Source organism: Sapajus apella, unplaced genomic scaffold, assembly GCF_009761245.1.
Source record: "Sapajus apella isolate SASKATOON/1434 unplaced genomic scaffold, GSC_monkey_1.0 scaffold2, whole genome shotgun sequence".
Lineage (NCBI taxonomy): Eukaryota > Metazoa > Chordata > Mammalia > Primates > Cebidae > Sapajus > Sapajus apella.
In genome coordinates, this window is record NW_022436942.1 from 77,328,612 (window position 1) to 77,341,395 (window position 12,784).

Here is a 12,784-nt window from a genome sequence, read left to right on the forward strand (position 1 = left end):
CTCTATGGGACACCATAGTTTTCTATAGCCTCTCTCTATTAGAAAACTTATTTTATACCACATTGTAATTCCTGGTTTAGGGATATGTCTCCCCTTCCAGGGTGAGAAGTCCTGCAGGGCAGAAACAACATCTTGGTTATTTTGGGGTCCTTGAAATCTGATACTAAGTAGGTGTTCAGTAAACGACTGTTGAGTAATGAATGAAATAATGAGAGAAATGACAGCCTCATAAAACTGCCTTTCATTTTTCATTCAATTTCTACCAAAATGAACATTACTGCCCCTGTATCCAAATGATTTCTCCCACAGCAGTTCTGTGCAATCCCCAGTTTTCCCCCAAGCTCTACTGCTTTTTCCAGCCACAATGGCAAAGCTCAAAGAGTCACAGCTCCTGCAGATTATCCCCATCCAGCCTTAATGAACTATATTCACCTTGAAAAGGACTTGGAATGCCAAGACCTCAGGCCAGGACATTATTAACACAGCTCAGACTGAAGTCTCAGGAGCCAATGCACAAATTGGCCAACTTCCTCTTGTCTCTGCACTAGGTCAGCCCCACGATAAGTCTTGGTCTTTCTGGTGAGCTCTTAAGCATGAGAGTCTAGGCCTTCATTCTCTATCAAAACAGGTAGAATGTGGGTGTCTGGCAAGTGTGGGAATGAGGCTGGACCATTCACAGCTCTGGATGTAAGGATAGAACAAGTACCTGGGGCATGAACCCTGGATGGAAGCAAGCCCTTTTGCCTCTCCAGGTTTCAGTGCCTTTGGCTATGCAAGGGAAGGAGGCTCACCATGCTGCGGCGGCATACCCCACAGAGGGCTGCAGGAATCAATGGAGACACTGGCCTTCTATACATAGAAGGAGCCCTATTTGTGGAAGGGAGGCAATAAATGTCAGAGGTGTCTCCAATCTCCTGATCAAGTGTCATTTCTTTTTGTGGAATGTAAGATTCAGGCCAAACCTTGAGCTACAGATCCTCTCCAAACACGTAAGACCAGTCTTATCTTACAGCGAAATTACCAAGATTCCCCTTGTACTTTCACTTATCCCTTCTTGTATTTTCAAAACGTTTTCTACTAAAAGTACAAAAATTAGCCAGGCGTGGTGGCGGGGGCCTGTAATCCCAGCTACTTGGGAAGCTGAGGCAAGAGAATCACTTGAACCCGGCAAGCACAGGTTACCATGAGCTGAGATCGTGCCACTGCACTCCAGCCTGGGCAACAGAGAGAGACTCCATCTCAAAAAAAAATGTTTTCCAGAGTCTTCTCCTTTTTGTTCTCAGTTGATTTTCATAAACAGGCAGGGCAGCCACTGATGTTCTCTCACGGTCTCAGTTTGTTCTTCACAGTAGGGATGGCAATGCTGGCTCATGGGTTTCTTTGAAAGCTTCAATGAGAAGATGAGTGAGAAGTGCTTAGTTAGCTCCGCGTCTGGCATGGAGGAGGTGCTTGACAAAGACTAGCTGCTGTTATGATCGAGTGATGTGGAGAGAGCACTGGGCTGGGAGTCAAAAGGTGGCAATTTTACTAGCCAGAGCGAAGATAGGCATCAGTATTTACCTTGGGCAGGTCCCCTTGCCTCTTGGGCCTCCATTTCTCCACTCTGCACAGAGCTGAGCTGGATCTGGGGTTCTTCCCACTCCACCATTGTTGGTCTCTGATTCCCCAAACAGTGTTTAACTCAATCTAGTGCTTGGGGCACGAGGATCTGCACCCAGCACTGGGCCAAACAAGCACTTTCTTGGGAGCAGCTGGCTGATCGGCTTGGTGAGCAAGAGCTTGGATGGGAAGCAGGGAAGCAGCTAGGGAACCAGGCTTCTCTTTAGGAGTTTTGCAGAAAAGTTCAGCCCTGACTCTCAACGGAGCCTTGGAATCTGCCGGTTGCCATGACGACAGAGACAGCATCTAAGCTCCACGTCTCTGATTAGCAGGAACAGAGCCAGGAGGCCTTGAGGAATTCGGCACTCGTGGCTCCTCCCTCCCTGTGAAGTGGAGTGTGCCGGCCCTTGACTCCACTGTTTTAGCTGTCCCTGAAGATTTCGCCTTCTCTTAAGTATTGTTTTTAATGCGATATCGAAGGAAAATGAGGCAACTGCTGGTACTCCTCAGCAAAGATGGAACACAGAATTCTACATAAGGACCTGCAAAGATGCAAGGCTGGAGGCAGGGAAGGGAGATGGGTGGGGCTGTGGAGGGCTGGGGGCTGTGGCTGAAGTCTGATTCCACTGAAGCATTGAGTGACCTCGGACTGGGCCTCCTCCCCGGAACCTCTGCCTCTTTATTTGTAAGGAGAGTTAGGATCCCACCTGTGGTTCCCACATGAGATCAGTAATCACAATTCATTTGTTCACCCATCCATGTATTCATTTGTTCATTCAATAAATGTCCATTAAGCAGGAAGCTACATGATGTCAGGCACTGTATCTCTGGGGATTCCGGGGTGAGGAAGGAGACGAGTTCCCTCTCAAATGATTGTCCAGAAGACAACCATTTGGCAAATAGACATATAAAATGAACATTTCACACAGTAACAAATGCTGTGAAGAAATCAGGCTACCATGATTCCCATCACCAGGTGGAGAGGAGAGCAAGGGAGTCAAGGAGGGCCTCTCTGAAAAGGTGATTTTTGAATGGAAAGAAGGAGCTGGCCATGCAAAGAGCTGAAGGAACATCATACCAGGTGGAGGGAAGAGAAAGTGCAAAGGCTCTGAGCATTTGAGGAGCAGCAATGATGTCATGTGGCTAGAACAGAGTGAGATATGAAGAGGCGTAGGAGATGGGCAGGAGAGGAACTGAAACCAGGGTCAGAGACCAGATCATGCCAAATCTTTTAGTCTGGACAACCAATTTGGATTTTATTCTTGATCCAATAGGAGGCTGAATTGCCAGCGATGTGTCTTCAAGATGCAGATTCCTGGGTTTCACCCCTTTGAGACTCTGATTTACTACAGCTAGGATGGGACCTAGGAATCTGTATTTTTAAAAGTTCCTTAAAGGCCTCTGATACTGTACCAGTCATGGACTACATGCTATCTGAATCTCTTTAAGTTTTAAGAAAGCTGAAAAGCAACATATTGGGACATCCTGAAAAAAAGACTTTAAATGTTATGGTATATTACAGAAGATTTCCTTCTTCCTCCCCTCAGCACTTCCTGTCTGCCTGGTAGAATTCATTATATTTCTGTTGGTTTTATTGCAAAATTTCAGGTGGGGTACCCAACATCAGGAAGGTGAAACCAGTACTATTGGAGAAAAAGAAAAATCTACCACATCAGAGAATACAAAGTTACACACATTCCTGCAACTCCATTGTGTCTTTCCTCATCAAATCATCTTCAAGATTTCCCCATATCTGATTTCAACCCCTGTTGCTGACAATGATGGATGAGGCATTGTCTTCACACTAAGCCTTGCACCCCAGGGCTCTGGCACCAGCATCCGCCAGCTTCCCCTACACTTTAGATAACTCACGCCTCTACTCTGTCCATTAGACAAGTTATTGAGACCTCCACCCAATGCCAGCACACTCACCACGTGTTTATACACTGCCAAATTCCTCACAGCTCTCAGCTTTTGCCTATCATGAGATTGTTTGTGGTATGGATTTATTTTCTACAATGCCCCAGAGAGTTCAAAATTATATTCTTTTTTAAAATATATATACTTTAAGTTCTGTATACATGTGAAGATCGTGCAGGATTGTTGCATAGATATACACGTGCCATGGTGGTGGTTTGCTACGTCCATCACCCCATCATCTACATTAGGTAATTCTCCTAATGCTATCCCTCCCTAATCCCCCCACCCCTGCTATCCCTTCCCTAGCCCCCCACCCCTAGACAGGCCCTGGTGTGTGATGCTCCCCTCCCTGTGTCCATGTGCTCTCATTGTTCAACATCCACTTGTAAGTGAGAACATGCAGTGTTTGATTTTCTGTTCTTGTGTCAGTTTGGTGAAAATGATGGTTTCCAGTTTCATCCATGTCCCTGCAAAGGAACTTATCCTTTTTTATGGCTGCATAATATTCCATGATATATATGTGCCACATTTTCTTTATCCAATCTATCATTGATGGGCATTTGGGTTGGTTCCCAGTCTCTGCTATTGTGAACAGTGCCACAATGAACATACGTGTGCATGTGTCTTTATAATAGAATGATTTATAATCCTTTGGGTATATGCCCAGTAATGGGATTACTGGGTGAAATGGTATTTCTATGTCTAGATCCTTAAGGAATCGCCACACCGTCTTCCACAATGGTTGAATTAATTCACACTCCCACCAACAGTGTAAAAGCATTCTTGTTTCTCCACACCTTCTCCAGTATCTGTTGTCTCCAGATTTTTTAATGATCACCATTCTGACTGGTGTGAGGTGGTATCTCAATGTGGTTTTGATTTGCATTTCTCTAATGACCAGTGATGATGAGCATTTTTTCATGTTTGTTGGCTGCATAAATGTCTTCTTTTGAAAAGTGTCTGTTCATATCCTTCACCCACTTTTTGATGGGGTTGTTTGTTTTTTTTCTTATAAATGTATTTAAATTCTCCATAGATTCTGGATATTAGCCCTTTGCCAGATGGGTAAACTGCAAAAATTTTTTCCCATTCTTTTGGTTGCCAGTTCACTCTATTGATAGTTTCTTTTGCTGTGCAGAAACTCTTAAATTTAATTGGATCCCATTTGTCTATTTTGGCTTTTGTTGCCACTGCCTTTAGTGTATTAGTCATGAAGTCCTTGCCCATGCCTATGTCCTGAATAGTATTGCCTAGATTTTCTTCTAGAGGTTTTATGGTGTTAGCCTCATGTTTAAACCTTTAATCCATCTGGAGTAAATTTTTGTATAAGGTGTAAGGAAGGGATCCAATTTCAGTTTTCTGCATATGGCTAGCGAGTTTTCCCAATATCATTTATTAAATAGGGAATTCTTTCCCCATTGCTTGTTTTTGTCTGGTTTGTCAAAGATCAAATGGTTGTAGTTGTGTATCATTTTTTCTGAGGCCTCTGTTCTTTTCCATTGATCTAGTACCATGTGGTACCAGTACCATGTGTCTCCACCTTGACATAATAATAATGTGTGACTTGCAACAATTGGTCACAAAAGGCAGCTTTGGCCTTGCTTTCTTGAACTGATTATTCTGAGGGAAGCCAGCCACCATGTTGTGAGGATACTCAAGCAGCCATATGGAGAGGCCCATGTGAAGAACTAAGGTCTTCTGCCAACAGCCAGCACCAGCTTGCCAGCCATATGAGTGAGCCATCTCAGAAGTGAACTATCTTACGTGTCAAGGCTTTGCTGGACAATACACACAAATCAATAGGCTCACTGACCTTTTCTAAAAGAAATATGAGGCTGAACACAGAAGACATGGGTTGAGCAGTCAGTAGACTGAAGCATTGGCTGAGTTATTGGCCCTCTCTGAGACTCCATTTCCACCAACTATAACCTTAGGAAATTAGTCCAAAGCATCTCAAAAGCACCTTCTAACTTTTTGAAACAATGTTCTCTTTGGCCAATTTGTTAGCTCTTTTATTGGTTCATTGAAAAAACATTCCTAAAGGTTCACTAAGCAGCAGGCTCTGGGGCAGTAAGACACAGCCCCACTCTTGGGAGCTCATAGTCTAGTTTGATAGAAGACAACTAAATGACAGCAACATATTATTAAGAGCTGCTGGGCCAGGTGCAGTGGCTCATGCCTATAATCCCACCACTTCAGGAGGCCAAGGCAGGCAGATCACATGGTCAGGAGTTCGAGACCAGACTTGCCAACATGGTGAAACCCCATCTCTACTAAAAAATACAAAAATTAGCTGGGCATGGTGGCTGATGCCTGTAATCCCAGCTACTTGGGAGGCTGAGGTAGGAGAATTGCTTGAGCTGGGACCCAGGAGGCGGAAGTTGCAGCAAGCCAAGATCACACCACTGCACTTCAGCCTGGGCTACAGAGTGAGACTACATCTCATTAAAAAAAAAAAAAAATCGCTGCTGGTAGGGGAGCAAAGGAATACCACATCCTAGAAAAGGGGATAGATCTCCCCAAAAGCTTGCTCCCTACTGTACCTTCTCTATCTCCTCAATGTTAACTCCATCCTTCTAGTTGCTCAGGCTCAAAACCTTGGAGTCATCCTTGACTCCTCCTCCTGTCTTACTCTCTTACTTCTCACATTTAGTCAGCAGCAAATCATGTCAGTACTACTTTCAAAATTTGTTAGAATCAGACCACAGCTCATCCCCGTTTCCATTGCTACTACATTGATCAGAGCCAGGACTATTGCAACCATTTCCCCATCTCTGCCCTTCTCTCCCTTCAGCCTTGTATCCCTCAACCACTAGAGTGATCTTTCTCAAATGTAATCCAGACCCTATCACTCCTGTTCCAAAGACTCCTCTCCCATCTCAGCTACAGAGCCTCAAAGGTTTTCCCATGACCTGATCCCTGATCTCGCCTCTTGCCACTCTAGCCCTTGCTTGCTGTTCTTTATTATGATGATGATGATTATTATCATTTGAAACAGAACCTCATTCTGTCACTCAGGCTGGAGTGTAGTGCCACAATCTCAGCTCACTGCAACCTCTGCCTCCTAGATTCAAGCAATTCTCCCACCTCAGTCTCCTGAGTAGCTGGGACTACAGACGTGTGCCACCACACCAGCTTATTGTTCTATTTTTAGTAGAGACAGGGTTTCACCATATTGGCCAGGCTGGTCTTGAACTCCTAACCTTAAGTGATCCACTTTCCTTGGCCTTCCAAAGTGCTGGGATGACAGGCATGAACCACTGTGCCCAGCTGCTGTTCCTTATATGTGCTAACGATTTTTGAACTTGCTATTCCTTCTGCCTAGGGCGCACTTCTCACTTCCAGCAGATACCTGCATAGAAGCTATGTATAACTGTGTAACAAATTATCCCAAATCTTTTGGCTGAAAACAACAATAAACAGTTATTACGGTTCATAGTTTCTGTGACTCGGGAATTTGGCTGAGTGGTTCTCTGGTTCACCATCTCTCATGGAGTTGTGGTTAGATGTCAACCAGGTTTGCAATCTCATCTGAAGGCTTGATTGGAGCTGGAGAATCCACTTCCAAGGTGACTCACTCATAGGGCTGACAAGTTGGTGCTGACTGTTGGCAGGAGGCCTCAGTTGTTCTTCACCTGGGCCTCTCCATATGGCTGCTTGAGTGTCCTCACAATATGATGGCTGTCTTCCACCAGAATATTCAATCCAAGAGAGCAAGGCAGGAGCTACCTTTTTGTGACCAAGTCTTCAGGGTTATACATTATTACTTCTACCACATTCTGTTCATTAAATGTGAGTCAGTAAGCCCATCCAATATTCAAGGGGATATAAATTAAGTTCCATCTTTTGGTCTTTTGATGACAAGAATGTCAAAGAATCTATGAACATATTCTAAACCACCCAAACTTTAAGATAAGTCCTGAATCCTTATAGTCTCCACTCCCTTGCTGCTCCTCAGGAAAGACTTCACTGATTATTGTATACAAAATAGCAGTCGCTCCTCCCATTTCCTAGCTCTGTAGGCTGCTTTATTCACATCAAAATCTATTACCATTCAGCTGAAAATGGTGGCTCACACCTGTAATCCTAGCACTTTGGGAGGCCAAGTCAGGAGGATTGCTTGAGCCCAGGAGTTCAAGACCAGTTTGAGCAAGATAGTGGCACCCTGTCTTTACAAAAAGAAAAAACAAAACGCTGGGTCCCAGCTACTTGGGAGGCTGAGGTCAGAGGTTCACTTGAGCCCAGGAGTTCAAGGCTGTAGCGAGCTGTGATTGTGCCACTGCACTCCATCCTGGGCAACATAGTGAGACTGTCTCAAAAAATATATATATATATGTTACCATTTAATAAGCCATATTTTTCCTTGCTTATGTGTTTATTATCTATTCCTCCATCTAGAATGCAAACATTCCATAATTGCAGGAGACATCTCTGTCTTGTTCACCGTGTCTCCACACATAAAACTGGCCTGGATACATTACAGGCACTCAGGAAATTGGAGTTAATGAATGCAGGTTACCCTAGGCCAGCACAAGTATGGGAAGAGGCAAGCCTTGCTGGGTGTTAGGGAGAAGACGGAAGCTTTGTTGTCTGACAGAATGCAGGACAACACTTCTCAGGGATAGATGGGCAGAAGTAAAGGCATGGAAAAGTAACACCCACAGCAGGGAGATTTAGGGAAAACTGAGGCTGAGCGGGATAGAAGGGAGTTCTGGAAGCACAGAGTTGGCAGTGAGAAGGACTGAGAAGCCCTAATTAGACTCTCCATCCCTTCAGGGCTCACAGTGTCTACAAGCTCCGCTTCTAAAGATGCACTCATAAGTGGCTGACAGAGATGGATGTGTTTTGCTGCCCTTCCTTCAATATTGACTGGGCTTGGTTTGCTCTCTTAGAAGCCCTAAGGAGCAGGGGGCTTATCAGATGCATTCATCCTGACTCATAAACCCAATCTCGATGCACTGATGCAGGAGGCTGGCACATGAGACACGCTAATGCCTTTGATCCATGCTTGACCTGGGGCCTGAAGGCAGGGCGAGCAGGGAGGGATCCTCACTGCATGGTACCAAAGACACCTGTGACTCTCAAACTCCTTACTCTTCCTAGTTAAGAGCCAGGAACTTGCGTGACAGTCTCTTCAAAGGCCAAGTAACCAGGCAAGTTCTTTGCCCTCTCAGGAACTCCCATGAAGAAGTGGGACTCATAGGCTCTGCAGCCTGTGTACTCTCTGCAGCCTGTGTCAGTGGCAGAGGAGGGGACTTCAGACCATCATGGGAACTGCTGTCTCAAGTGGGTGACTCATATCATTTAAGGACATCAGGTTAGAGATTTTATTTACAAGGAAGTAAAAGCAAAGGAAACTGACACTTTTGAGGCCTTTCTGCTTATATATTTGATCTCATTTTATCTTCACAATAGCTCAGCAATACATGAATTGATACTAGTCACTATTTTTTTTTTTTTTGAGGAGTCTCACTTTGTCACCCAGGCTGGAATGCAGTGGTGGGATCTCAGCTCACTGCTACCTCCACCTCCTGGGTTCAAGCAATTCTCTACCTCAACCTCTTGAGTAGCTGGGATTATAGGCACCCGCCACCACACCTGGGTAATTGTTGTATTTTTAGTAGAGACAGGGTTTCACCATCTTAGCCAGGCTGGTCTTGAACTCCTGACCTCATAATCCACCCACCTCAGTCTTGCAATGTGCTGAGATTACAGGTGTGAGCCACCACGCCCTGCCACTATTCACTATTTTATAACTGAAGAAACTGCAACTCAGCGATGTTGTGACTGGTCCCAGATGCTCTAGCCCCTAACCTGTTAAGACTATGTGAATTTTCATACATGTGGTTCATACAGAAATAAGGCAGAGAAAAGGAATAGAAATGGCAAAGAGGAATTTACACAAATCCTATCATGCTTTGACCTCTCATTACCTCTTGAGAAAGGAAGTGAAATGCTGGTTTCCAGCATCTCTCTCTAATTTAGTCCAAATAGAATATGCTATGCTGCTGTAACAAATAAACCTACGGCAAAGTGGTTTAGCATAATTTCCGTTTATTTCTCTCTTGTAAAATCTGATGTGGTTCAGGTGTCTTTCCTCCATCAAATAGTTTCACCTTTCAGAATGTGTGCACTCTAAAGTCACTATGACAGAGGAAGAGAGAGCTGGAGAAGGCACGTGGGTCTTGATTACCTTGAACTGGAAATTACATGTGTTCTCTCCTGCTTAGAGACCATTGGCCAAAGATAATCTCATGAGCTCAACCTAACTGCAAGGGAAGCTGGGAAATACTAGGAATTCTATGAATATTTAATGAACATTAAGCGTTTCTGTATAGCCTAACACTTTTGTGTCCTTATTTCTTCCTCTGTAGGACAGAGCCCCAGAATAGCCCCGTGATCCCACCTCAGGATGGCCCCTCAGAAAAGCTGGATCAGCGTCTGGCCAATGAGGCCTTGGGCACCAACAGCTGGGAGAGAGACAAGGGCTGTCGGGAACTGGATGCCACGAGAGCACACAGGTGAGATCCAATGGGGACGTTCAGGTTGAAGATACGGAAATAAAGTCTGCCTTTCTGGCCATGGCTCCCCTCTCTCTTTTGCAAGTTCCTCTTTCAAACCCTTAAATCACGGGCTAGCAAATATTTACTGTAGAGGAACACATCGTAAATATCTGAAGTGTGTAGACCCAGTGGTTTCTGTCACAACTACTCATCTCTGCCCTTGTAGTTCAAAAACAGCCACAGGCATTATGCAAACAAAAAAAAAAAGCATATCTGTGTTCCAATAAAATTACATTTATAAAAGCAGGAGGCAGACTAAATTGGCCCACTGGCTGTAGTTCAGTAAGTCCTACCTTAAATGATAGAGTTCTTTTCCATTTGAATGGCTCTATGAGCCACTGACTCCCAAATCATAGTTTCAGCCCAGACCTGTCTCAGGAGTTTCGGATCTTTGTATTTTTTCTTTTACTCAGTTATTTAACCAGTACTTTTTGAGCATTCACTGTGTGATGGGTGCTGTGCTAGCACACATATACAAAGAGCACCGTATACACACACTCTATAAAAATACTGGATACTCAGCATTTTACTGAGGCTGGGAGAGGTAAAGTGAGTTGCCCAGAAAATGACAGTCAGTAAGTGGCAGAGAAAAGTTTTAAACTCCAGTCTCTCTGATCTTAAATCCACGACTAAAACCCACTCCATTATCCTATGGGTGCTCATGAAAAAAAAATTATCTCTGCCTCCTATTTTTCAATTTTGCAGCATACATTTATAAAGCATGGCCCATCTTTGGCCTCTGGAAAATCTAATTCTAGAAGATGTGATTACTGAATTTTGGAGAAGTGGCTTGGGAAGCTGGAGTAATTTTTTTTAAATTTATTATGTTTTAACTTTTATTTTAGTTTTGGGGTTACACGTGAATGTGTACTGCATAGGTAAACACGTGTCACGGAGTTTGTTGTACATATTATTTTATCACCCAGGTATCAAGCCCAGTACCCAATAGTTACCTATTCTGCTCCTGTCCCTCCTCCCACCCGCCCTCCTCAAGTGGAGCCCCAGTGTCTGTTGTCTCCCTCTTTGTGTTCATAAGTTCTTATAAGTGGGAGCTAAGTGGAGTAATTTTCAAGAATGACGTCTACCCTGCCACCTAGGCTGCCCTCCCAGCTCCAGGCTTTAGCTAGGCTGCAATTTCAAAGAGAGAAACAGTTCAGCCGTATCAACTTGGAGAAGTGAAGTTCAACCTCATGTCTGGGGTGTTCTCTCCAGGAAACAGGAAGAAAGTTGTTTCCATGATAGGCAAAGGGAGACAAGGAGAGAAGTGAGGAGAAAGGGAACTTCCCTACTTTTAAAACATTGGGCCGAGTGCAGTGGCTCACGCCTGTTAATTTCAACACTTTGGGAGGCCGAGGTGGGAGGATCACTTGAGGTCAGGGGTTGGAGACCAGCCTGGTCAACATGGTGAAACCCGCGTCTCGGCTAAAAATACAAAAATTAGCCAGGTGTGGTGGCAGGCGCCTGTAATCTCAGCTACTCTGGAGGTTGAGGCAGGAGAATCGCTTGAACCCAGGAGGAGGAAGTTGCAGTGAGCCGAGATCGCACCACTGCACTCCAGCCTGGGTGACAGAGCAAGACTCCGTCTCAAAATGAAAAATAAAAAGCATTGTCTCCTAGATGGAATCTGCGTGTACAAATCTGGACCGTGCCGCTTGTGAACCGAGCAACCTTGTGCAAGTTTCTTTTCCTCCATGGGCCTCAGTGTTCCCAGATATAAAATGGGGACGTTGAGATGCCATTCTCAAGGTCAGGATGAGGAGTAAGTTAGACCAGGAAGGCACAAATTGTGGCAGTGAGACTAGAGCATAGGAAATCCTAAAATATGTTAGTTAGGGTCTCATGAAGCCAGAAGAGAAGATTCTGGCCATGAAAATCTGAAAAAAGGATGCCAGGCTGTGCAGTGTCTCTACTGTAGAGGTGTTGTACTCTTGTAGATGGCGTCTATGCTTCTTGGTTCCTTCCATCTGTGACTGACTCTCTGATGTGACAAAACCACAATAATGATGATAACGATATTAACAGTGATAATGAGTAATCATAAAGTATATAATAATTTAATTATTATGTAATAAATCTGTAACGAGGGTGGGCTTCACTGCTATTCTGCCCCTTCCTGACCCTCTACGATGATACACGTAGAACAAGGGTAGGGAGGAAGGGGGGCAGAAGAAATGTAGGCCTACCTGGGTAAAGGCATTTGGGATTTATGAGGGGGTTGATGATCCCCACCTCGCAGACGTCAAATGTCTCCAAATTCGAGGGCTTTCTGAGTTTTACCCCATTACTTAAATGCCAATATAATACATTTATTATAATTATAATAACAGAAACCCCTTTTACTGTGCTCTTACTCTATGCCAGACCAAGGCACGTTACCTAGGTCAGCTCCTTCAATCCTGGCAGCAAACTTAGGACACAGGTACCATGTTTCTTCCCATCTTGTTGATGATCAAGATGAGACTCAGAGAGGTCGCTGAGCCCTGTGGGAAGTAAGAGAGCTGGACTTTAAATCTAGGTTCGTCAGCTTCTGGACCAGCATTCCTTACTGCTGCATGCTTTACTGCATATGTAATCACTGTGTTTTGAGCACTGCATATTTAATCGATGCGTGTTTGGCCACTGTGTACGTCACCACTGAGCACTTAACCACGGCATAGTTAACCTCTGCTACTTCCCCAACGTGTGCTTAACCACCACATGTT

General features: G+C 44.5%; 1 protein-coding gene across 1 annotated transcript in view; it reads left to right on the top strand.

Annotated features, from left to right (window-relative positions):
• The window catches only part of SRRM4 (serine/arginine repetitive matrix 4), a 172,288-nt gene that overhangs the window by 108,586 nt on the left and 50,918 nt on the right, over positions 1-12,784 (top strand). The window contains exon 2 of the mRNA XM_032241208.1: positions 9,894-10,040. Coding sequence (XP_032097099.1) covers positions 9,894-10,040 — 147 coding nt within the window. The remainder of the gene's footprint in view (positions 1-9,893; positions 10,041-12,784) is intronic.